The sequence below is a fragment of the Carcharhinus amblyrhynchos genome, chromosome 3, assembly GCF_965287045.1.
Source record: "Carcharhinus amblyrhynchos chromosome 3, sCarAmb.v2.hapA, whole genome shotgun sequence".
NCBI lineage: Eukaryota > Metazoa > Chordata > Chondrichthyes > Carcharhiniformes > Carcharhinidae > Carcharhinus > Carcharhinus amblyrhynchos.
The window spans coordinates 121,821,471-121,846,259 of NC_137326.1; the positions used below are offsets into that span (position 1 = coordinate 121,821,471).

At 43.1% G+C, this 24,789-nt stretch overlaps 1 protein-coding gene across 1 annotated transcript in view; it reads left to right on the top strand.

Moving 5' to 3' along the window:
- The window catches only part of LOC145341517 (monocarboxylate transporter 14-like), a 29,470-nt gene extending 8,947 nt beyond the window's left edge, over positions 1-20,523 (top strand). Inside the window, exons 2-6 of the mRNA XM_080186498.1 lie at positions 1,377-1,663; positions 6,536-6,679; positions 7,630-8,643; positions 19,729-19,896; positions 20,442-20,523. Of these exons, the coding sequence (XP_080042624.1) occupies positions 1,402-1,663; positions 6,536-6,679; positions 7,630-8,643; positions 19,729-19,896; positions 20,442-20,500 (1,647 nt within the window). The 5' untranslated portion in view covers positions 1,377-1,401 and the 3' untranslated portion in view covers positions 20,501-20,523. The remainder of the gene's footprint in view (positions 1-1,376; positions 1,664-6,535; positions 6,680-7,629; positions 8,644-19,728; positions 19,897-20,441) is intronic.
- The last annotated feature ends 4,266 nt before the right edge of the window (positions 20,524-24,789 follow it).

Genomic DNA, 24,789 nt, shown 5'->3' on the forward strand with positions numbered 1-24,789 from the left:
AGTGGCAAACGTACTGAAGAAATAAGCAACAAAACAAAATAAATGTAAAGTATCAATTTCATTTAATTCATATGACTGTCAATTCATTCAAAAAAACTAGACCCAGGATCTACAGAGGATAGAGAATGTTAAGTATTGTTAGTTATAATTAAATAACCCATATCTAATGATGAGCTAGGTCAGAATTCTCCAGCTGTTCACTCCAATGGGATTCTCTGGTCCTGCTTCAGTGAACAGAGATTTGGCTGAGGGCAGCAACCCAGGCCTGAATGGCTGGAAAATTCAGGTCCTAGTTTCTTAAACTTGTGATGATACTACGTCTTTAAGAAATATATTTATATCATGTTTCTTGTAAGAGGCTGTGTTTTGTTGCAAGGAGCTGATTTGTCTTAAAGAATATGCAGCTATAGCTGAGACTGCAGAATAATAATTCATTTTAGCTGATGTGTGTTTGTCTAAACAAATTAGTACATTTGTGTTTACTTGGTTTCTTCCCCTAGAGTTTCAGAATAGGGTTTTGATTAAGTTGGTCGACAGGGATTGATTCTTCTACTAATAGGAGGAGGTAAGCTTGCAGGGAAGATATCCAGTTTCTCTTTCATTTTTAAAAATAAACAGTTTGTTGCTTCATTCTGAAAGAAGAAAGACGTGTCTCTCTATCTCTCTTTTCAGAAGTGCTCTGACAGCTCTCGGACTGGCAACCTAAGTATAAGCACATAAGCCTGTTTTTTTGCTAACTGATTTTGAAGGGGGGTTTTAAGTCTAAGAAGAATATTGCTTGAATTGGCATTCATCGGGATAAGTGAACAGCTAAGAATTGTCTTGCGTCATGTTGAAGTATTGTTCAATATTAAATATTAAGCTAATTCATTTGTTATACTCGTGTTGTTAAATAAAGTTTGTCTTGATGAAAGCTTCCCGATTTGTCAGTAGAATCAGACCTGAAATGAGACATCATAATCTGCATATTAATACCAAAATAGCAAGTTGTTGGGGTCAAGTCTGACCACATGATATACCTTGGGATTTCTGATCTGATTCCTAACAAAATGCATGAGTGCAGAAGAGAGTTCAGCCTAGTTTCCAAAAAAAACTTGAATAAGCAGAGATGCCATTCCAGATTGGAGATAGATTTGAGTACATCAGTTTGCTAATTTGAATATCATACTTAATTATTTTGTCTTAATGAATAGAGGGAAATGTAAAGTGGAAAAACTGAAATGACTTAATTAAATAACAATGGAGCAAAGCTCATTTTGAAGATGAAATCTGATTTTGGTTAAGACAGAAAATGAAGGGATGGGATTGCCTGAAACAGAAAATTGTAGTTAACGTTGAAAAGAGTTACGACCAATTAGTTCTTATTATTCTTTCAGATTCTTTTCAATTTTGAATGGCAAGATGGCAACCAGTGGTGGAAACATTGAATACCACTCAGAAGATTGTGCTAAACCCAGGAGTGAAATGCAAATGACAAATCCAAACATAGACAGGGGCTGGGCCTGGATGGTGATCCTCGCATCTTTCATCATGCATGTACTTGTTATGGGATCGCAGATGGCCCTGGGGATACTGTATGTTGAATGGCTGGAGGAGTTCAATCAAAGTCGTGGATTGACAGCATGGATTGGATCCTTGGCAATGGGTCTATCACTTATTGTTGGTATGTTTGTCATTTAGCATTCTAATGTTTCGTGGATATAAAATAATGCTCTTTATTATATTGTTTTGCATTATATTTACTTCTGAAAATATCACCCGAGAGGTCTTGATACTATTTTGATTTGATTTGTTATTGTCACACATATTAGGATACAAAGAACAAAGGACAGTACAGCACAGGAACAGGCCCTTCAGCCTCCAAGCCTGCGCCGCCAACTAGACCATTTGTTTGTATCCCTCTATTCCCAGTCTACTCATGTGACGATCTCGATAAGTCTTAAATGATCCCAGCATGTCCGCCTCAACCACCTTGCTTGGCAGTGCATTCCAGGCCCCCACCACCATGTGTGAAATACATTCCCCTGACATTTGTGTTGAACCTTGCCCCCCTCCCACCTTGAACTTGTGACCCCTTGTGATCGTCACCTCCGACCTGGGAAAAAGCTTCCCACTGTTCACCCTATCTATGCCCTTCGTAATTTTATACACATCTATTAGGTCGCCCCTCATCCTCCGTCTTTCCAGGGAGAACGACCCAAATTTACCCAATCGCTCCTCATAGCTAAGACCCTCCATGCCAGGCAACATCCTGGTAAACCTTTTCTGTACTCTCTCCAAAGCCTCCATGTCCTTCTGATAGCGTGGTGACCAAAACTGGACGCAGTATTCCAAATGTGGCCTAACCAATGTTCAAACAATGAAATGTATTGTTCCTTCCGCACTATACAGACAAAGCATATCATTTATAGAGTACATAGGAGAGAAGGAAAGGAGAGAGTGCAGAATGTAGTGTTACAGTCACAGCTATGGTGTAGAGAAAGATCAGCTTAAATATGAAGTAGGTCAATTCAAAGGTCTGATGGCAGCAGGGAAAAAGCAGTTCTTGAGTCGGCTAGTACATGACCTCAGAATTTTGTATCTATTTCATGATGGAAGTAGGTGGAAGAAAGTATGTTTGGGGTATATGAGGTCCTTGATTATACAGGCTGCTTTTCTGAGGCTGTGGGAAGTGTAGACAGAGTCAGTAGATGGAAGGCTGGTTTGCATGATGGACTGGGCTATGTTCACAATTGCTTTGTGCCTTTTTGGGGTCTTGGTCAGAGTAGGAGCCATATCAAGCTGTGATACATGTGGAAAGAATGCTTTCTATGGTGCATCAGTAAAAATTGTTATGTGTCACCTAACAATGATCCATTTGTTAAGAATTACAGTGAAAACCTTATTTTCCATTGCTAAGGTTGGATTAAAAATGGGCACAGGGTCTCAATGCATAATTAACCAGCACCTGTGGTGTGGGCAGCTTGCCAACTTCCTGCTGTCCGTTCATTACTAGACTGTAGCATGCAGTCAGCACTAAATGCACTGTTGAGTGTCCACATGCCTCAAAATGGAGTCCAAAGGCATGAGAAGCTAGCATGAACTAAAGCAAGCCTTAAGGCCAGGCTGAAGGGGAGGTTCATTGTTGTCAGAGGAGGTAGTGAAAGTCATTGTGCAAATCACTTTGACAGGGAAAAAAAATTAAATAATTACACAATGTAAGAGAGAATGGACTCTATGGTTCTCGGAAACTGCACTCAAGGTCTTGTTGGAGGAGGAGCAATGAAGGAGAGAAGCATTGCATCAACAGCAGAACAGGAGGCCCTCCAGATGAGTGCTCAGCAGGCAGAGGAGCCAAGTAGCCATGGAATCCAGCAATCAAGAGGAACGAGCGCTCAAAGAAACAAGAATTTCAGTAACCTCACAAGACTGGTCAAGGTTAGTGAGTCCATCTTCAAATGCCAAATCTCACCAGATGCACCATTACTTTCAGATAGTGCTGAATGTGCCACACCCCATGACACATCTACCCACAATTTCTGTCAATAAAGACTATTAGTTAACATTCCTGGCAGCATGAACTCTCATCTCACAGTTTTCACAGCTATTTAAACATACAGTCACATTGTCCAAATAATTTGCACAGCACTCTCTGATATACTTTCCTCTCTCTTGCAGGACAAACTGGAGGTGGTGGAAACAGTGCTGGTTGACAATGGAGCAGCCATTGGTGTGGCTGTGATTTACAGGCTGCAGCTGATGTAAAGATGTTTCCCCCATTCCCAGCATCACAATCATCCCCTTGAGTTTCTCCTGTCAGATACCGAGTGGAAGGATGACAGCTCACTCTGATAAAGAAACACGATCACCTGACTTAAAATCTGCAGGCACCAAGCTTGAATATTGATATTGAGAGGAAAGTGGAAAAGCAGGACTTGTATGTAATGAGACACCTCATGAGTGGCCTACAGCTAGGGTGAAATCACAGATGCGCTCTGTTGCAATGGACTCAGGTGATTATTTCAATGGTGTAGACTACAAAAAAACAGGCTGATGGAAATGCACAGTGTTTAGTGCATTGACAGCTCTGCTAGGAGGTTTGTTTGTACATGAAGACACGTGGAGAGTTGGGTATCGACCTTGCACAGAGCTTTGCTCAGATCTTGGAGCCAAGCCTTCTCAGCATGGAAGTGGTGGACAACTCTATTAGCTCACTTGCGGATCTAACCATGATGCAGCTTCTGACAGCTGTTATCTCAGCTTCCACTGCAGCACAAACAACAGCCATCCAACGTCTGAGGGTTGTAGGGGGAGCTCAAGCTGAGGTCGTGCTATTACACAAGCTCAGATTGCTTCCATGTGCTTGAAGGAATTTGCAAAGTCTCACAGCAATCCAGCAATCTGTCCTCCAAAAGAGAACCAGGATTGTTGAGGTGTTGTCTTGACTTTGAGGTGCGCTGACTTGCTGTCCTCTCTCGAGAAAACAGCCTTTTTCTTCCAATCTCTGCCACTCCTCCAGTGTCCTTTGTCTTTGTCTTGGTCTTTATAGCGAGGGTGATAGAATATAAAAGCAGGGAGGTCTTGCTGCAACTGTACAAGGCACTGGCGAGGCCGCAACTGGAGTACTGTGTGCGATTTGGGTCCCCTTATTTGCGAAAGGATATATTGGCCTTGGAGGGAGTACAGAGAAGGTTCACCAGGCTGGTAACAGAGATGAGGGGGTTAGCTTATGAGGAGAGATTAAATGACTGGGCCTATACTTGTTGAAGTTTAGAAGGCTGAGGGGGCATCTTATAGAGACTTAAAAGATAATGGAGGGGCTAGATAGGGTAGAGGTAGAGATATTCTTTCCACTTAGAAAGGAAACCAGAACTAAAGGGCACAGCCTCAAGATAAGGGTGGGGGGCAGTTTAGAACAGGTGGTGAATCTCTGGAATTCTCTGCCCATTGAAGTGGTGGAGGCTACCTCGTTGAATATGTTTAAGTCACGGGTAGATAGATTTCTGATAGACAAGGGAATTAATGGTTATGGGGAGCAGGCGGGAAAGTGAAACTGATCCACTTCAGATCAGCCATGATCTTATTGAATGGTGGGGCGGGCTGGAAGGGCTAGATGGCCTACTCCTGCTCCTATTTCTTATGTTCTTATGTCCTTTCTGATGATTTGCAGCGCAAATGTTCCTTGCATGATCACCATGAAAGCCACTGTATATGCTGTCCTTGCCAAACTCTGAGACTTCAGTTGCAGCTGCAGCAATTGGCAGATTCCAGTGAGGACTTCCTTACTGACGCACTGTGATTCAGGTAGAATTGCTGTCTGTGCATCTGAGGTGAACACAGCTTCTGAGAAGAATCCTTCTCCCCCTCTCCCTCCTCCATCTCGGAGCAGCAATGCCCTGCATGGCTTCTGCTTATTCTTCCAACCATGCAGTCGGTATTCCATGGGGAGTGTCTTTCCATTAACCCATTTCTGAGAACAACTGGTATTTGCAGAAACCTTGAAGTTGGAACAAAATCCTTTGGCACCACTTCCTGTAGACATCAGCAACTTCAGAGATCTTGAGAAAGTACTCAATATTTATATAATTGTAGCAATTAGTAAAACTTGACAGTAAAAATCTATCAGCAACAAATGATATTTTTAACTAGCATCCTGAGAACAGCTATCCATGTAGGTTCTCTGAATGAGTACTAGATTCATGCTAACTTTTGGTTAAGGAGGCCCACTAGACAAGGAATATTGTACACTCAAGGACTCCAGATGGGAGAAAGATAATATTGACTGAGGTACCATGAGACCATGAGCTGATCATGCACAAGCCCACCTTACATAATGCCTTTTTCACTGGATATGCGACTGCTGTATGTAATCTGTAATCAATATTATTGGACAAGGTCCAGCTGTGATGGGCTGTGTAGATGTTTGAAAAATGTATAAGAATGGATGTTTTTCCTTTGTTTGTCGGAGAGAGGTGCTGGATTTAACAGAAGCCATCCCCCCGCTGGCAAAAATAAACAGTTTGATGCAAGGACCAACCCTGAACGTTGAGTGATTTCTTTGAGAGTCTCTCCCACTAACACTTGACTTTTTCTTTCCACAATCCTTTGTAACCTAGCCAATCTTTCCCCACACCTCGTCGTTATGCTTTGTACAATTCCCCATGATTATCTCCTGTAAGAAGTCTCAGAACACCAGGTTAAAGTCCAACAGGTTTGTTTGGAATCACAAGCTTTCATCACCTGATAAAGGCACAGCGCTCCGAAAGGTCATGATTCTAAATAAACCTGTTGGACTTTAACCTGGTGTTCTGAGATTTCTTGCGGTGTCTACTGCAGTCTAATGCCAGCATCTCCACATCATGATTATCTTCAGGAGTGTTACCTCAAATGTTATCATATGTCCTCCTTTTCAGTTTCAGTCTAATTTAAATCCATCTATCCATGCAATCTGCCTTAAGGAATAAATCGATACATCACAATGCGTAGTACTAATCCATCAATCTGTTTTGCTACATTCTCCGCCCGGATAATTCAAGTATTTCCCTTTCCTGCACAGGTCCATTTGTGAGTTTTTTTGTGGATGCATGTGGATGTCGCACAACAGCAATAACTGGAGGGATAATAACCACAATGGGCTGGGCTCTGAGTGCATATGCAACAAGTGTTTACGATCTCTTCATTTCATTTGGAGTAGTAACTGGTGAGTGCATTTTAAGCATTGGACTATTTGGTCTTTCCTAATCATCGTTATAATAATTCACCTTATGTTAGCTTACCCATTTCCAAATCCAGGTTAGCTGGTAGCTGAATGTAGGTTCTGTCATGTTGGATCTTTCTTGCTGTACTTGTACTTGACTTACTTATTATTCAGTTTGAACATAAGAACATAAGAAATAGGAGCAGGAGTAGGCCATCCAGCCCCTCGAGCCTGGCCCGCCATTCAATAAGATCATGGCTGATCTGAAGTGGATCAGTTCCACTTTCCCGCTTTCTCCCCATAACCCTTAATTCCCTTGTCTGTCAAAAGGTGGTCCTTTCCATTAAATTGAGATAGAAATATTTATTTCAAATTTCTGCAAGAGATGGGGAATAAATAATTTTGGATATACTCTCTGTCGCTAACCGTTCGAATACAGAATTTATCTGTTTCAAATGAACCGATCGGATAAACTATTTAAAAACAGTTGTCCCACCACCTCTGCTCGATTATCCAAGGAGGACCACTGGTACTATCTGAGGAGAGTATGTCAATAGGATTGACCAACCTGACTGAGCAAATGGACTAGGCCCTAAGCATTCAGGCAGTTACATGGGTAAGGTGAGCATAGAGGAGTATGGACCAAATGCAGGCAATTGGAGCTAGCTTACTGATAAAAACTGGGCAGCATGGAGAAATTGAGCCAAAGGGCCTGTTTCCATGCTGTATTCCTCTATGACTCTATGTGGTGGCAGAGGGGTAAGTGGAGGGAGGTGAAGAAAGGGAAGACAAGCAAATCAAAATGTGTTTTCATAATATTAAATATTGTATGCCCGTTCATTGTTTCTTAATTTAAGCTAACAACAGCGATCCTGTTCGGAAGATTCCATTTGAAAGAATCCAGCTAGATTTTTCTGTAAAACTAAAGTGTATTTTCTTCACTGTGTGAGCAGGAATTGGCAACGGTTTGGCATACCTGCCGAACATAGTCATGGTGGGACAGTATTTTCAAAAGCGACGAGCGCTGGCACAGGGAATAAGCACAACTGGCACTGGGTTTGGAGCCTTCCTTGTAACCATTTTACTTAAAACCCTCTCTGCTGAGTTTGGATGGAGGGGTGCAATGTTGATTCACGGAGCAGTAAATTTGAACCTGTGTGTCTGTGGTGCACTATTAAGGCCACTTCCAGCTGACAAAGGATTTGTACCAGAGTTATGTGATGTGCAGAAGTGCAGTAGGAAGCCATCTGACAATGGTCACACAGCTCTTGCAATTGACAACCAAAACGCTGGAATAAAGAAGACTGAAGACAATGCGGAGGGCAGTAAAGAAAATTCAAGTCGTGACCATGAGAGAAGTGCATCAGATACAAAACGGAAATATAAAGACACTAAAGACATAATCTTGAAGGACATGTATGCAATAGGCCACGTTAAAACACTTAGCCAGCGTGCAAACTCTGTGAAGCTAGGATTTCACTTTTGGTATTCAAGCTATTTTGGAGGTGAATCCTTGTTCCAAAATAAGGTTTTTGTAGCATTTATTTTCTGGGCTTTATTTGCTTACTGTAGTTTTGTTATACCTTTCATTCATCTGCCGGAGATTGTAAAACAGTATGGTTTATCCTCGGAAAATGACAAGCTTCCTCTGACCTCAATCATTGCTATATTTCATATTTTTGGAAAAGTCATTCTGGGTATAATCTGCGATTTCCCATTTGTTAGTGCCTGGAATGTATTAATCTTGTCTAACTTTTGTCTTGGCATTTGCATTTTGATAATTCCACTCATGCACACGTTTACCAATCTGGCCATTGTTTGTGCGTTGATTGGGTTTTCCAGTGGATATTTTTCAGTCATGCCCTGTGTAACTGAGGATCTGGTGGGACTAAGCAACCTTGCCAATGCTTATGGTATCATCATCTGTGCTAATGGAGTGTCTGCATTGCTGGGGCCACCGTTTGCAGGTAAACACTGGAACAATGTCATATCATTAATAGTAGTATAGTTAATATGATAAGAGTCCATTACCAATAAAGTAGACAGTAGCCAATTGTTCTACCAATGTGAATATTCCCTCAAGACTTTTCATCTTCATTTTACACTCCAGCTGTTGATATAAAAGCAAAAGGAAACATACTGCCTACCTAAGTTTGATTCTATGTGATTTGCTTCCTACCTTTCATTAGACTAATGCCTCATTTGTTCCCATCTGGCAATTCTCTGATGTTAACATTCTCATGCTTGTGTTCAAATTCCTCACTCACCTCTCCACTGTGCAACCTAATCCAGCCCTACAATCTTCAAAGATCTTGCTTCTCCTCCAATGCTCCACGTGCCTACCTCCAATTTCACTCCACTATTGGTGACCGTGCCTTCAGCTACCTAAACCATAAACTTTGAAATTCCTTCCTTGAATCTCTCTGCTTCTCAATCTCTGTCTCCTCCTTTCAGCGTCTTCTTAAAACCTACCACTTTAACCAAGCCTTTGGTGACCTGATTGTCTCATGTGCCTCAATGTCAAATTTTGTCTGATAATACTCCCCTGAAGCATCTTGGAACATTTGATTTTAATAAAGGTGCTATAGTAATATAAGTCACTATTGTAGTAGTGGGATGTTAAATCTGTAGCAGTGAGAGGAATAGGGAGCCAGACCACCTGCTTTCCCATTCATTCAGCTCAATAGGATAGAAAGATGAAAAATTAATTTTAAATGGGTGCATGTATTAATAATTACTAATAAAAGCATATTATCCAAGGGCCATTGTAGCCTCTTGCTGGTCAAATAGTTTGATAACGATTAAATTCAGATGGAATTCCAGACAGTTCTGTAAAAGCAGCTGAATTGAGATGTTAATAAGACAGCCAGATTGTACATTATGTTGAATATATTCTACACCATGTTGAAAACAACTTCTTGCTACACAAAATTAGTCTTGCTTCTGACGATGCATCAATGGTAAATGGATATGGATTGAAATGATGAAGCTACAGGCTGAGGCAGATCCGGCTCATTAGTTTCCTGCGAGAGTGTGAAATTATAGCCTAACATTGTGGAGAAAAGATGATTATAAGAACAAAAGAAAGATTACTTTCTCTTTTGACCCGGTATTTGTAATAAGTTTTCAGACACAGAAATCCCTCCACCAAAATCCCTTTAGTTACAAACTCTAACAGCAGTCCCCAGAGTGGAATCAGTCAGCAGTGTACCTCCGGGGTGCCAGAGGAACTGACACTCCCACTTAAGAACATAAGAACATAAGAAATAGGAGCAGGAGTAGGCCATCTAGCCCTTCGAGCCTGCCCCGCCATTCAATAAGATCGTGGCTGATCTGTCGTGGCTCAGTTCCACATTCCCGCCCTCTCCCCATAACCCTTAATCCCCTCTCTTATCAAAAACCCATCAACCCGCGACTTAAAAATATTTAGCGAGGTAACCTCCACCACTTCAACGGGCAGAGAATTCCAGAGATTCACCTCCCTTTGAGTGAAGAAGTTCCTCCTCAACTCCGTTCTAAACCGCCCCCCCTTTATCTTGAGGCTGTGCCCCCTCGTCCTACTGTCCTTTCTGAACGGGAAGAGTCTCTCCACCTCTATCCTATCCATCCCATTCATCATCTTATACGTCTCAATGAGATCTCCCCTCATTCTTCTAAACTCTAACGAGTACAAGCCTAGTTTATTCAGCCTCTCCTCATAGTTCAACCCCCTCAACTCCGGTATCAGCCTAGTAAACCTCCTCTGCACTCCCTCCAAGGCCAAAATATCCTTGCGTAAGTGCGGCGACCAAAACTGCACACAGTACTCCAGCTGCGGCCTCACCAATGCCCTATACAGCCGCAGCAAGACCTCCCTACTTTTATATTCAATCCCCCTCGCTATGAAGGCCAGCATCCCATTCGCCTTCCTGACCACCTGCTGCACCTGCAGGCTGGGTTTTTGCGACTCATGCACAAGGACCCCGAGGTCCCTGTGCACCGTCGCCTGCTGCAGTTTTTCGCCCCGTAAGTAATAATCCTTCCTACCATTATTCCTACCAAAGTGGACCACCTCGCGCTTGCCAACATTAAATTCCATTTGCCAGTTCCTGGCCCATTCGCCCAGCCTATCTAGATCCTTCTGTAGACTCTCCACTCCCTCCGCACAATTTGCCTTTCCCCCAATCTTGGTGTCATCAGCAAATTTCAACACCCTACACTCGGTTCCCTCCTCCAGATCATCTATATAAATGGTAAATAGCTGAGGCCCCAGCACCGACGACTCCCTGATTGGCCCATCAATTAGATCCTTAATCAGGGAGCTTGTACTCCAATAGGCCAACCTCAATGGTCTGACTGAGGTCATTACAGTATCTCTACAGTTTGATTATTATTAATTTTTGTTCATTTTGGTTTTGTCTTATGTTATGTTGGGTTCTGAAACACTCACCTGTCGAGGTAATAGGCCCAGGTCCTTGCTGCCCTGTATGAAAATCGGAGAGCAGTTGAATGTGCATTTTCCATAGTTTTCTTCTCTCAGGGAAAATGGGATAGATAATCATACTATACCCATTTCCCCCTTCTGCAGATGATGCTAAATCAGCAGAAACTCCCCAGGGTAAGGAAAAATTGAAGGGGATGTGTCAGCGAGCAATAATGGACATCAGAAAATGAGCAAAGTGAAGATATACGGACACAAACTAAGAGGGAATGTGGATATTAGTCTGGGATGCTGAAAGGCTGCTTATTTATGTCTTTTGCAGAGAGATAATTACAATGTACTCAATCCTATTAATCAAATTTTTAAATATGGTTATTCAATACATATTGCAACAGTGATTATAGTGCTCACTATAATTGGCCATCATTTTTTCAGTAAATCCTCAGGTTGTGAAAGGTGCTATAGAAATACAAATTTTTCTTTATTTATATAAAAGACTGGTTACGTCCATTTAAAAACAAATATTTGAAAGCGATCATAACACAATGGGGCGGCACAGTGATGAAGTGGTTAGCGCTGTTGCTTCACAGCACCAGGCCCAGGCTGTCAGTGCGGGTTTGCATATTAATCAGCTCACTGCCTGCTATAGACCGGAGTCCGATCGGTGTCGGTGGGGTGGGTTGAGTGAATCCCTACTGCCTTGACACCCCTTGGGAATCCCAATTTTTGGCCGACTGCCCCATTCAGCGGAATATCAGGATTCCCATGGGCCACCTGATGAGGCTGGAGAATTAGCTTAGGTCCAGAATGTGCTTAAGATTTTGTCCTTCACACGTGCAACAATTTGTGTAATATTTGTGTGACGTAGCAGATGAAATTGCTCACGATCGTTGCCAGTTACACATTGCAATGCTAAAAGGATCGAGGAAATCAGTATTTCAGCATTTCACATTGCTTATGTACTATTGTGTTAAACATAAATTTTCTCGATCCTTCTGGCTGCAGTAAGAATCTACTTGCTGAAGTACTATGGGCTCATCTGTGAAGCTACAATCACCTTGTAACATTGTGCATGTGAATTTTCTGTTTTAACAGAACCATTCTGAGTTAATTAGACCTGTGTAAATTACATGGCTCCCAAGTCATCTGGTACAAATGATAGTGAAGTGATTCAGAGTTTTGAAAAGTCCTGAAACTTTTATTGCTGACTTTCGGATTCACAACCTATTCCCCCCCAAAAACAGTACTATTTCTTTAAATTTGTCCTTCACTGTTTCCCACTCCATGTCCTCAGAAGTTCCGCAGTCTCACAACACCATAGTATTTTCCAAGTGTTTCAACCCTCCGAGAATCCCACATGCTTAGAATTATTTTGGTACACGTATGGAAAAGATCCATTGATGTCCAGGAAGAAAAAGTGATTCACGTTGTACATGTTGTGATTGTGATACCAATTAAAAACTTCTGCTAGTCATTACTGGCAGCTCCCACAAAGATTTCATTCTGAACCACGCTATTGTTGTTGACCTGTTATATAAAGAGAATCATGATTTCTTGGGGCAAGACACACTGTCTACAACCATGGCTTACGATTCCACTAAAGTAACCAGTATGACCACGAATGATGCATTCAATCAGGTCTAAGCAGTATCAGGAGCATTGAACCATTAATGTAAGCAGGCATAATGAAGACACAGAGTGTATACTCTGAAGAACCATAAGAATCTTCATTGCATGCTGCACTCTTTCCTTCCTGGATGTATCACAGCTTGGTACGCCTCCTGCTCTCACCAAGATCACAAGAAACTACAAAGGGATTGTGAATGTAGCCCAGTCCATCACGTAAACCAGCCTCCTATGCATCTGTCTACACTGCCTTAGGAAAGTAGCCAGCATAATCAAGTACCTGACATAACCCAGACAGTCTCTCTTCCAAGTTCTTCCATCGGAAAAAAGATTTAGAAGTCTGAGGTCATGTACCAACTGACTCAAGAACAGTTTCTTCTCTGCTGCCATCAGACTTTTGAATAGACCTAACTCATATTAAGCTGATATTTCTCTAAGCCCTAACTATGACTGCAAAACTATATCCTGATCCTCTCCTTTCCTTCTCCCCTATGTATTTGATGAAGCATATGTTTTGTCTGTATAGTGCGCAAGGAACAATACTTTTCACTGTATCATAATACATGTGACAATAATAAATCAAATCAAAATCAAACCTGTACAATTTTGCACTTCAGGAAGGCCATTAATGCCTCAATGTCGAGGAATCTGTGTTGCCTGAGGAAAGGAAACTACAGCCTGAGCAGTTTGGGACAGTGAAATTCAGAATGAGCTCCTTTGGCTGCTGTAAGGAGCATCCGAGTGAGATCGTACAAGAGATGTTGAACCCAGCTGCAGCAATGTGCTGCACTCTTACCTCTGTGACCATTAGCCAAGAAAGTCACCTTCCTTAAATATACTAACACCCTTAATGATGCTGAGCAGCTCTCAGTGCTCCAAGTTAACTGTCAAAATTCATCACCTTTATTTATGTATTAGTGTCACAAGTAGGCTGACTTTAACACTGCAGTGAAAATACTGTGAAAATCACCTAGACATAAATATCCATGTTGGTGGATATGTCCAGTGGGACACTCCGTTTGAAAAATTACTTTAGCGTCATTGCCCCTCGAGTACAAGATCAGTTCAAATTAATAATAATCAAAAACTTGTTTCGCATTAAGATTGAATATAGTTTTCCGTGATTCCTCTTACTGACAACAGCTTATTTATTAGTGTCACAAATAGGCTTAACACTATGATGAAGTTACTGTGAAAATCCCCGAGTCGCCACATTCCAGTGCCTGTTCAGTTACACTGAGGGAGAATTTAGCATGGCCAATGCATCTAACCAGCTGGTCTTTCGCACTGTGGGAGGAAACCAGAGCACCTGGAGGAAACCCACACAGACACAGGGAGAACATGCAAACTCCTTACAGACAGTGACCCAACTGGGAATTGAACCCGTGTCCCTGGTGCTGCGAGGCAGCATTGCTAACAACCGTGACAAGGGATGCTTACAATTATATCAGAGCAGAGATTTAGTCAATTTGGTCCATTGTGCCTTTGTTGACTTTTTGAAAGATCTATCCACTCCCTCACTCTTTCCCCATATCCCTGCAGTTCTTTCCCCTTCAATACTTACCCAATTCTCTTTTGAAAACTACTAATGAATCTGCTCTGCAGACAGTGCATTCCAGCCATAAGAGCTTGCTTACTATCTCCTTATCAGTTGTTACTTCCAAGTAGAATATTTGTACCTAGCTGGCAGGAGATGGTAACACCACATATTGGGAAACAACATTTGAAGAGCAATACTTTGTCTCCAAATATATTCCCTGGAGATCTGTAGAATGTGCAATAGCGCAGACACCTCTGATTACTGTCCATCAGAGCTAAATTGGTTAGCCCCTTAAAATAAACATTGTGATACATGATTAACCTTCGCCTGTAATTCAGGCACCATGCCAACTTTGAACTGAGTGCAATTTTAAATGATTTCAGTGCTCATCCAGCACTAACCGCACTGTTGATCGGCTGGGCGCTTCAGCAAGGGGCTAATAATGTGACTGGCGAGTTTAAACAAGCCTGCACCTCCAGCAATATTTTGGTTCGAGTTGACGCTGGTAATTATGCAGGAAGTGAATCTGATCTGGGAAAGATTGAATAAAGGTATAACATGGTAGAGTGAGGGCTGGCTCCAAGGATTGTGGATGCTGTGCTGGGGGCATGGGCGAATGAAGTAGAAGATAAGAGAAATGCACAGGGGGTCAGAAAGTCATTCAGCCCAACACATAGAAGACATTGGAAGCAGATAGCTGTGGTGAAAAATGTCAGTCCCGAGGAGTTAGATACAGTGCCGCAAGAAGTTCAATGACCTTACCACAGTGGTCAAGATCAGCGAAGGCATCTTCAGATGCCATATCTTACAACCACACTGACAACCTCAGACTCTGTTCAATTCATCACACTCCCATCACCCATCTATCAAGATCTCTTTCAATCAGTGTTCTCATAAAGCATTCACATGCTCCACCATATTCATACAATTAGCAATCATGCAAAACTAACACTTACATCTCACAGATAGTACACACTGTCAGCTAGTCAACCATGAGAACCATACCATCTGAGACTGCACAAGACTCACTAACATGTTTCCCTCTCACTTGTTGCACAAGCTGGTGCTTAACATAGGCAGCAGGAAGTATTAGAGGGGGACAGGCTTTGTCCCGACCCTCATGAAGGAGGTAGTGCTTAGAAACATAGAAGCCCTACAGTGCAGAAAGAGGCCATTCGGCCCACCGAGCCTGCACCAACGACAATTCCACCCAAGCCCTATCTTCATCACTCCACATTTTTACCCACTAATCATTTTAACCTACGCATCCCAGGACACTAAGGGACAATTTAGCATGGCCAATCAACCTAACTGGCACATCTTTGGAGTGTGGGAGGAAACTGGAGCACCTGGAGGAAACCCACAGTGTTTAGCATTGCTGCCTCACAGCGCCAGGGACCCAGGTTCAATTCCCGGCTTGGATCACTTCCTGTGCAGAGTCTGCATGTTCTCCCTGTGCCTCTGTGTGTTTCCTCTGGGTGCTCCAGTTTCCTCCCACAGTCCGAAAGACATGCTGGTTAGGTGCATCGGCCATGCTAAATTCTCCCTCAGTGTACCCGAACAGGCGCTGGAGTGTGGCAACTAGGGGATTTTCATAGTAACTTACTTACAGTGTTAATGTAAGCCTACTTGTGACTAATAAATAAATAAACTTTTTAAAACCCACGCAGACGTGGGGAGAATGTGCGAACTCCACACAGATGGTGACCCAAGCTGGGAATTGAACCCAGGTCCTTGATACTGTGAGGCAGCAGTGCCACCATGCCTCCCTTATCATTATTGGGATGCCATTACTGAAGCTGTGGCCAGCAGTGGGGCTGGAGCCATTGTAAATGATGGTATCCTCAGACTCAATCCTTCTTCTCATATCTTCCCTCATCCTGCAATCTCTTCTGATTTCCAAGCTGCAGGTAGTGTAAGTAAGTAAGCACCTCTTTCTTTCCCTCCCTCCCAGCACCACAAATCTATGCTGTGCCTTTCCCCTTTCAGATACCCAAGAAGTCCAACCTGCCCAGGCTGTGTGGGACAGCAAGAAGACAATAACGATGAACAGACATTGTCACTCAACTTCACATTCACACCCTCCAGCTCAAATGTGGACACTGCACATAATTAAAAAGATAGCATCGAGGTGGGATCCGTATTGGGTAAGATAGCAGATATGCAGCCAGAGCAGGGAGCAATGATAGAGCAGGGACCAGCCCATCAGAGGAAGGTTTGCACATGGGCTCTGCTGCAGGGGACTCAGATAAGCACTTCTCTGTGACGATGGCTTTGTGGTATTATCGCTATACTTTGGAGATGTTGGAGAGCATGAGCTCAAAGTGTATGGAAGAGAGACACTAAAGCAATGCACAAGGTTTAACAGTAGATACTTAAGTGGAATAATTTCATTGATAAATTTGTTTGGTTTATATATTTTGCTGTGTTTATCTTTACATGTGATGATCAGTGAAATTGGGGAAAAGTAGAACTGTTGGTGAGTAGGGATTTGGGGTTAATAAATCACACTTGGATAATTTGGATAAGTTGGGGCTGAAGTGGAAATGGTTGAGGGTTTCAAGTTTCTAGGTGTCTGGATCAACAACAAGCTCTCCTGGTCCCTCTAGGAATTTAGCAGCACTGAGGACCTGTGAGATGCAGTTTAGCCTGTTAGCAGGTTGAAACAGATACTTTTTAAAGTGGAGACTAGCAATCCAGAGACTTAGATCACAGGCACACCCAACTGCAACGCAGAGCTCTCTCAGAGAATCAAGCTGTTGTGCAGGACAATAGCAGAAGTCAATCTGTGTCAGACCCCATAAATTCTACTCTCAACTACGGGATAGGTTCCCAAAAGGAAGCTACATGCCATGTATGGTAACTACTAGCTGGATTTGGCTCATTGTGTTAAAACCTATGGGTTATTGTTTTGGGGAAGGTGTATTTCTGGAGTTTAGGAAAATAGATACATTTAGCTTGTGTGTGCGCGCAGTGGTGATAATTTAAGAATACTGTCTGGGTAACCATTATTAAGAATCATAGAACCCTACAGTGCAGAAAAAGGCCCTTTGGCCCATCAAGTCTGCACTGAACACAATCCCACCCAGGCCCTACCCCCATATCCTGACATATTTTACCCATTAATCTCTCTAACCTATGCATCCCTGAACACTAAGGGGCAATTTCTTAGCATGGCCAATCAACCTAACGTGCACATCTTTGGACTGTGGGAGGAAACCGGAGTACTTGGAGGAAACCCACATAGACACAAGGAGAATATGCAAACTCCACACAGACAGTGACCTGAGCCAGGAATTGAGCCCAGGATCCTGGAGCTGTGAAGCAGCAGTGCTAACCACTGTGCTACCATGCCACCCATATTATTTAGTTTATAATTGTATAGTTAATTGTAAATGTTTTTCTTCACTGTTGTCTTTTTTGTTGTATATTTTAAAGTTTAATAAACATTTTGTCATTTGAATAATTTACAACAAGGCAGATCCCTTTCTTTACCAGGTTTTCGTCTCTTTTCTGCATTTATTTCAAATCGCAAAAATAGTTAAGAACCAGTGTTCCAAGTTTTCTTTTAGGAATTTGGAATTTCGATTTGATTTGATTTGATTGATTATTGTCATATGTATTAGCATACATTGGAAAGTATTGTTTCTTGTGCGCTATACAGACAGTACTGTTTATAGAGAAAGAAACAAGAGAATGCCTTTGTCCTGAACATCAGTGGAGTTCATGACGCTTCTCCAAGTCATGCTGTATTCCAAGAAGAATGCCTATTAGTGCATCATTGTCTGGGATCAGTTAGTTTGTGCAGATGCCACTAAGTGAGCAAACTGTCCTTGAGAACATGCCACACTATTACTTTTACAACTTTAAATAAGTATAAAAAGTTCCAACCACTTGTAGAAACACCACAAGCAGCCAGAAACCAGTCAGCAACTAACCTGGAGGTAGTGGATCATTCCTTTAAATAGCCTTGATGGTGGATCCTGATGGATGCTGAATGTCTGTCCAGCACTTAGGAGAGAGCTCAAGCTCTAAAACAACACTGCTGATTATGTCATGATCAGCCTGCTCTGTGTGGCTAATCACTGGATGCGCCAACATTCTCATCAATATAAAACATATAGTGCGACTCACCCTAAAGATATGTACATGTGCCATAGTCACCATTTGGAAGTCGATGGGCACTTGTGGCACCCATAGGCAAAAAACAATTTCAAATTCACACCACAGTATTCACAGCACAGAAACAGGACATTCAACCCAACAGGTTCATGCTTCACACCAGTCTCTTCCCATCCTCCTTCATCTATCTCCACTAACATATCCTTCCTTTCCTTTGATTATCTAGCTTGCAATTCAATGCACCTATGCTAGTCACTGCAACCACTTGTTGAGATAATATGTTCCAAATTCTAACCATTCTCTGGAGTAAAGAATTTCCCCCTCAATGCACCATTGAATTTATTAGAGATTAACTTGTATTTATAGCTCCCAATTCTGGTCTCTCCCACAAATGGAAACATCACGTCTCATTTTCAACTCCATTTAAGTGAATGAATTTTTATGGATCTTCTCTACCTTGATGCTATCAATCCCTTTTATAAATTTAAAGAACTGCATTGGATCTTACTCATCTCTTTTTTTAGAGAAAAGAGTCCCTGTCTGTTCAGTGTTTCTCTGAGGTATAATCCATTAATCTGGTGTCATCCTAGTAAATATTTTGTGCACCTTCTCCAGTGCCTCTGTATCAGAACAATTCATAGATCTTCATATGTACATAAGAACATAAGCAGGAGTAGGCCATCTAGCCCTTCGAGCCTGCCCCGCCATTCAATAAGATCATGGCTTACAGAGATCTAACAAAGATTCAAGTCAGGGTTAGCATAATCTCTGTTTTTCAATTCAATAACCTTTTACAAAGGTCTTGTTTGCTAGTAGTGCTACTTTTTGTGATTTATGCACCTGTACCCCAAGACACCTTTACACCCCTACCCCATTTAGACATCCATTTTCCAAGGAGTATCAAAATGTACCACCATGGATTTACCCATGCCGCAATTCAGTTCCCAATAACCCATGCTCCAAATTTATTAATGTCTTCCTGTAATTTGTCACAGTTCTTTCTGCTGTTGCTACAACCCCCAATTGGGTGCTGTTAAACAATTTAGAATCTGTACTCCTTAAACTTGATACAATAAGGTCAACTTTATGTGGGGTGTTGATTTATTTTGCTTGGCCAATATGAGCAATGCAATGGCTGATTCTGTTCACATAAAAACTCAAGGTTATGTGAGGTTTAACAAAAAAAATCTGGCTTTTCCTAAGGGGAAAATCTGTGGCTGGTATATGTGCTGTGGAGTGAACATCGCAAATGTGCTTACTGCAAGGTCGAAGAGTAACAAATAAAAATGAAGCATAACTGAAATGCCCAAGGCTGGATATTTAATGAGTCTTTTCTTTGATTAGGCTGGCTTTTTGATTTGACAAACAAGTATGACTTCTCGTTTTATGTATGTGGTCTCCTCTACATGTTTGGAATAACCTGCCTGTTGACCAAGCATTGTGTCCAGATAAAGGAAAGCACCAAAAAGACAAATGTTGCAATTTCTGAAGCTGACACATCTGTGACAACAGGTACCTCTTTTTCATCATTTCCTTTGGGAGAACAGCTTCTGAGATTTTAAAAAGGATTTAATACTTTTAGTGCATAAAATAGTCACAATTTGTGCTCAAGTTGATATTTGGCCTTCTTTTATACGTATCCTAGAATTCAAGATTCAGGTTGGAATTCTCCCAGATTTCAGTCCTGGACCCACTAATAGGATTTAAAATATATAGTAAAGAACATTACCCTAATTTATGTGCCTTCCTGCTGTTTTCCGGCATGGAGTGGATGCCGCCGGAAATCTGGCGCTGGGAGATGCCAGCAGGCTGGGACACCCAGCGCACATCCCGCGCATCGGCTGTCACTGGAATTTCCCAGCTCGCTGTGCTGAAACATTAGCGCGGTGGGATGGGAGAATCCGCCCCTTAACATTCACTCTGAGACACAAGCGGGAAACCCAGTTGTTAATTCCTACTGAGGGATGATTTGAAATGTGTTAACTATTCAGTATGGTAGCTCGACCTTCATATTCATATTTATATTCATCACCCTTGTTTTGTTTATGTTCACACAGGTTCTAATAAACTACTCCCATTGTATAAGCAACCTTGTATGTCAAGTCCTGGAAAATAGATTGTGCAGAGCTGGTTTATCACGACCGTGTCACAAAGTATGAGAATAGCCAACTACCCTTGACAGCACGAGAAATCATACTACAATTACAGGACAGCTACCCTCAACTTTTTTCTGCTCAATCGTTGGTAACAATTAAAGCTTTTGGGCAGAGTGCTCAGTATGATTTAAAGTTCCATTATTCATATTGAGCTGGAAGCAGCAGAATATCTTTCTGCATGTGTAGTCAGAATACAAATATTTTAGGAAATTAACAAAGGCCTAATTAATTGGGGGCGTGTAATGACACAGGTATAGCACAGGGTAGAACAAAATAGTCTCTAAGTAGAAAAAGAGTGGAGGAAACAAGCTCACACAGAGATAAAATTAATGCAGAATAATCTGGCGGAATGAAGCGGGTTGAAAGGAGGTTAGGATTTGAAAAAGATATTTTATTTTGAGTGCAGGGAATTGAGCAGATAGTCAATAATTTTCCTGCCCTGTCGCAATACCATTCTATCCACCATTGCTAATTGTGTCTTCAACCCATTATTTGGTAAAAAAAAATTCTTTATTCTAAGGTGATTTATGGAATCATAGAAACCCTACAGTGCAGAAGGAGGCCGTTCAGCCCATCGAGTCTGCACTGACCACATTCCCACCCAGGCCCTACCCCCTCCCCTGCTATATCCCATACACATTTACCCACTAATTTCTCTAACCTATGCACCTTAGGACAGTGAGGGGCAATTTTAGCATGGCCAATCAACCTGAACTGCACATCTCTGGACTGTGAGGAAACCGGAGCACCCGGAGGAAACCCACGCAGACACGAGGAGAATGTGCAAACTCCACACAGGCAGTGACCCAAGCTGGGAATCGAACCCAGGTCGCTGGAGCTGTGGAGCAGCAGTGCTAACCACTGTGCTACCATGCTGCCCAATCCTGTATAGATCCTGTATCCCAACGTTTGGAGCCAAACATTGTTTAAAGTTTTTTTAAAGTCTGTTTATTAGCGTCACAAGCAAGCTCACATTAACACTGCATCTGAAGATTCTGTGAAAATCCTCTAGTCACCACACTCCAGTGCCTATTCGGGTCCACTGAAGGAGAATTTAGCATGGCCAATGCACCTAACCAGCACGTCTTTCTGACTGTGAGAGAAAACAGAACACCTGGAGGAAACTCATGCAGACACAGGGAGAACATGTAGCCTCCACATGGACAATGACCCAAGCTGGAGAATTGAACCCAGGCCCCTGGCGTTGTGAGGCAGCAGTGCTAACCATTGTGCCACCGTGCCGATTACCAGGCACAACCAGGACTCCACCATTTTCTTGGGAATCCACTGGATGCCAATTGTTGTTAAAACAGAAAACAAAGGAAACCCTCAAAAAATCTGGTCCAGTGTTTTTTGCAGAGAATAATTAGAATGTAGAATTTGGTGTTACAAACCATTGTTGAAGCTGTATCTTTATTGGTGTAACTTTCTATCTGTAATCAAGTACTAGACATTTCCGAGCTGTTTCCTCTGCCCTGTAAGTGCTTGACAATTTCCTGTGGTTGAAATAATTCATCAATAAAAATCACAGGTTTGAAAACTCTGATGTCCTTTTATTGTTTGTTAACGATTAAATTCACGAACACATTGTAAATGATGTCCAAATTGAAATTAATTCAAAAGATACAAAGAGAAAAAGTAAGGAGTCATTTTCCAACAACGAAATGGATTTTCCATCATTCAAAATTGCTCAAATATTTTAAGGAGAATCAACTTACGTAGCTACTTACCATCTGAAACACTGAAATATCTCCTACAAGCAAATGCAAATATTTTACCATTAAGAACTAGATCTGAGACCGAGGGCAAAATCTTACCAGAAAATGGCATTGTAGGTTCCGGTGTAAGAAACAGTGGGTGGGATTCTCCAGCTGCGCTGGTCTAAAAGCCGAAAATTCCTGCCCAACCGTCAGTGGCATTTCACATTCTCCGCAACCCGCCTGCTAAAATTCCAGTGGTGGGCAGGAAGGGAGAATTCCGGCCAGTGTTTCCCACCGAGGGCACATTTTCAGGTCGGATCTTACCGTTACTTTGTGATAATTTTTATGGCCACAAGTTTCACATCCCTGGACCAGCTTGTTCCCTCTGATTTGCCTACCTCACAATGATTTAACTGCTACAATCGCTGAGAAGTTCATATAAACGGCTGCCCAACACTTCTTCCACAATGACTGCAGAAGATGGCAGGCAGGAAGGCAGTGCCATGCTTTTTGGAGGGTGTTCTCACAAGAATGCTGAATGGTGTGGAGCACTGGTGGGACACACTCTAGCCCCTGCTCCAGGAGACAGTCTTCCAGCAAGGTCCCCACTCTGGCTTGGGATGCAGTGGCAGCCCTGGTCAGCGCAAGCACACTGCAGAAGAGGATGGGGCAGCAGTGTTGGAAGAAGATGAATGATCTGCTTCACTCAGCCAGGGTAAGTAAACATCCCTCAGTCTCCCACTGGACCCCCTGGCACCCCCAACCCTTTCTCTCATTCAGCCACCTTAGCCTTTGCCAACGCAAGGTATCAGGGTTCCCCCCTCCCTCCCATACTCACCATATCTCTCCAGGAGCTGTTATGCTCCTCACACTCCAGCTCCCACCCAAGCCCCACGTCTAACACACCTCATCACCATCTGAAATGTCAATACTCCCACCTACACTCTCCCTCTCTGTGTCATTGCAGTACAAACCCAACCACAACAGGCATAAGCGAGCACAGCCAGCTGGATTGATGCTTGAGCTCCATTTTGAGGACAGAGCCCTCGACCTGGCCAGGGAGGAGGAAGAATGTGCCTGCACTGCTGCTGAAGTGGGGACGGCAGAGAAATGTGAGAATCCCCAACACACATGCAGTCATTCCTCAAGTCTCAAGTGAGTAATCGATGTTCCTGTCATATTCCCTATGATGCATTGATGCCATGTCCCTTCTCTTGCAGGCCACCCATGTCTTGGGTGGAACATGCTGGGCCATCTTCGCGCCCCCTGGACTCACCGGACTCCAGCAGCTCAGAGGGGGACATCTCTAACCCTACAGTTGAAGAGGTATCACAGCTGTTACCCACACCCAGCACCAGTGCAGATACTCACTTCTTGGTGGGTTCATTAAATGGAGAGGCTTCTGGGTCACTCATTGGTGAGCACCTCACAGCTGAAGATTCACAGCAGGTGGAGGCAGGAATGTCCTCGGGAACCAACACTCAGAGGGATGCTGGAGCCCAGGACTCTGCTGAGCCCCTTGCTGATGATGTACCCCTGTGCCCAGTTGTCCCATAGTGGAATTGTGAGTATCATGAAGGGATGACAGCAGTCCTCCTCAGAGTGCAAAGCTGATTAGAGGAGTCCCATTGCCTTCTATCCGAGGAGATGGTGCCATCACTACAGCGCACCAAGGCCAACACTGTGAGGTTGGCATCCACAGTGGAGACCTTGGTGCAGGATGTTTACCCCATGGGAGGAGACGTCTGCAGCATGGCGCAGGGCTTCAACTGCACAGTGCAGGCACTGGTGGGAATCCACACGTATCAAAGCCAGAGGATAGCGGGGCTTCTGGATCTCACTCCAGCTGCCCCTCCATTCCATGGCACAGCACTGGGGCATCCGGGAGCCCAAAGAGGATTGGCAGGAGTACTGCTCGGGTCCTGCAGCCAGGGAATCCTCGGCATCTCCAGCCTCACCCTGTGAATGATACACCTGTAGCCCCTGACACAGAGGAGGAGGCAGTCAAACATCTGAAGCAGATCTGGGCCCTCCAGGTCCCAGCCCCACCAAGGTCATCTCAGCAAATGGTCGTAGACACCAACAGGCCTGTCTCAACCTCAACTGTGGATGCACATAGATATATTGGCGGGGTCAGAAAGATTAAGAAACTGCAGGCACTTATTGGACATGGCTGAACCTAGACACCAGTGTAGGTAGGAAACCATTGTGTTTTGAACGTTGAGCAATACATTTCACTTTGTTCATCCACAGTGTCTGTTCATGCCCCAAGCACTGTGCCACCCAGCACATTATTGCTGTGGAGTGTGAGAATGGCAGTGCTACGCCCCTCCCATCCTCTTGCCAGTCCCCACAAAGGACAGTCCCTCAGCTGCAACACAGACAGGAACCCAGGGAGGAGGGCACAGGAAGTGCAGCCTACATGCCAGTCTTCGCAACCCATTTAAAGCAAAGATTGCCCCAACATGGAGGGAAGGCAAGGCCAGCAAGTGACCCCCTCCTAATCTCTCTTCCCAGAATGGTGATTCTGGGACTCCCAATCCGGCCCT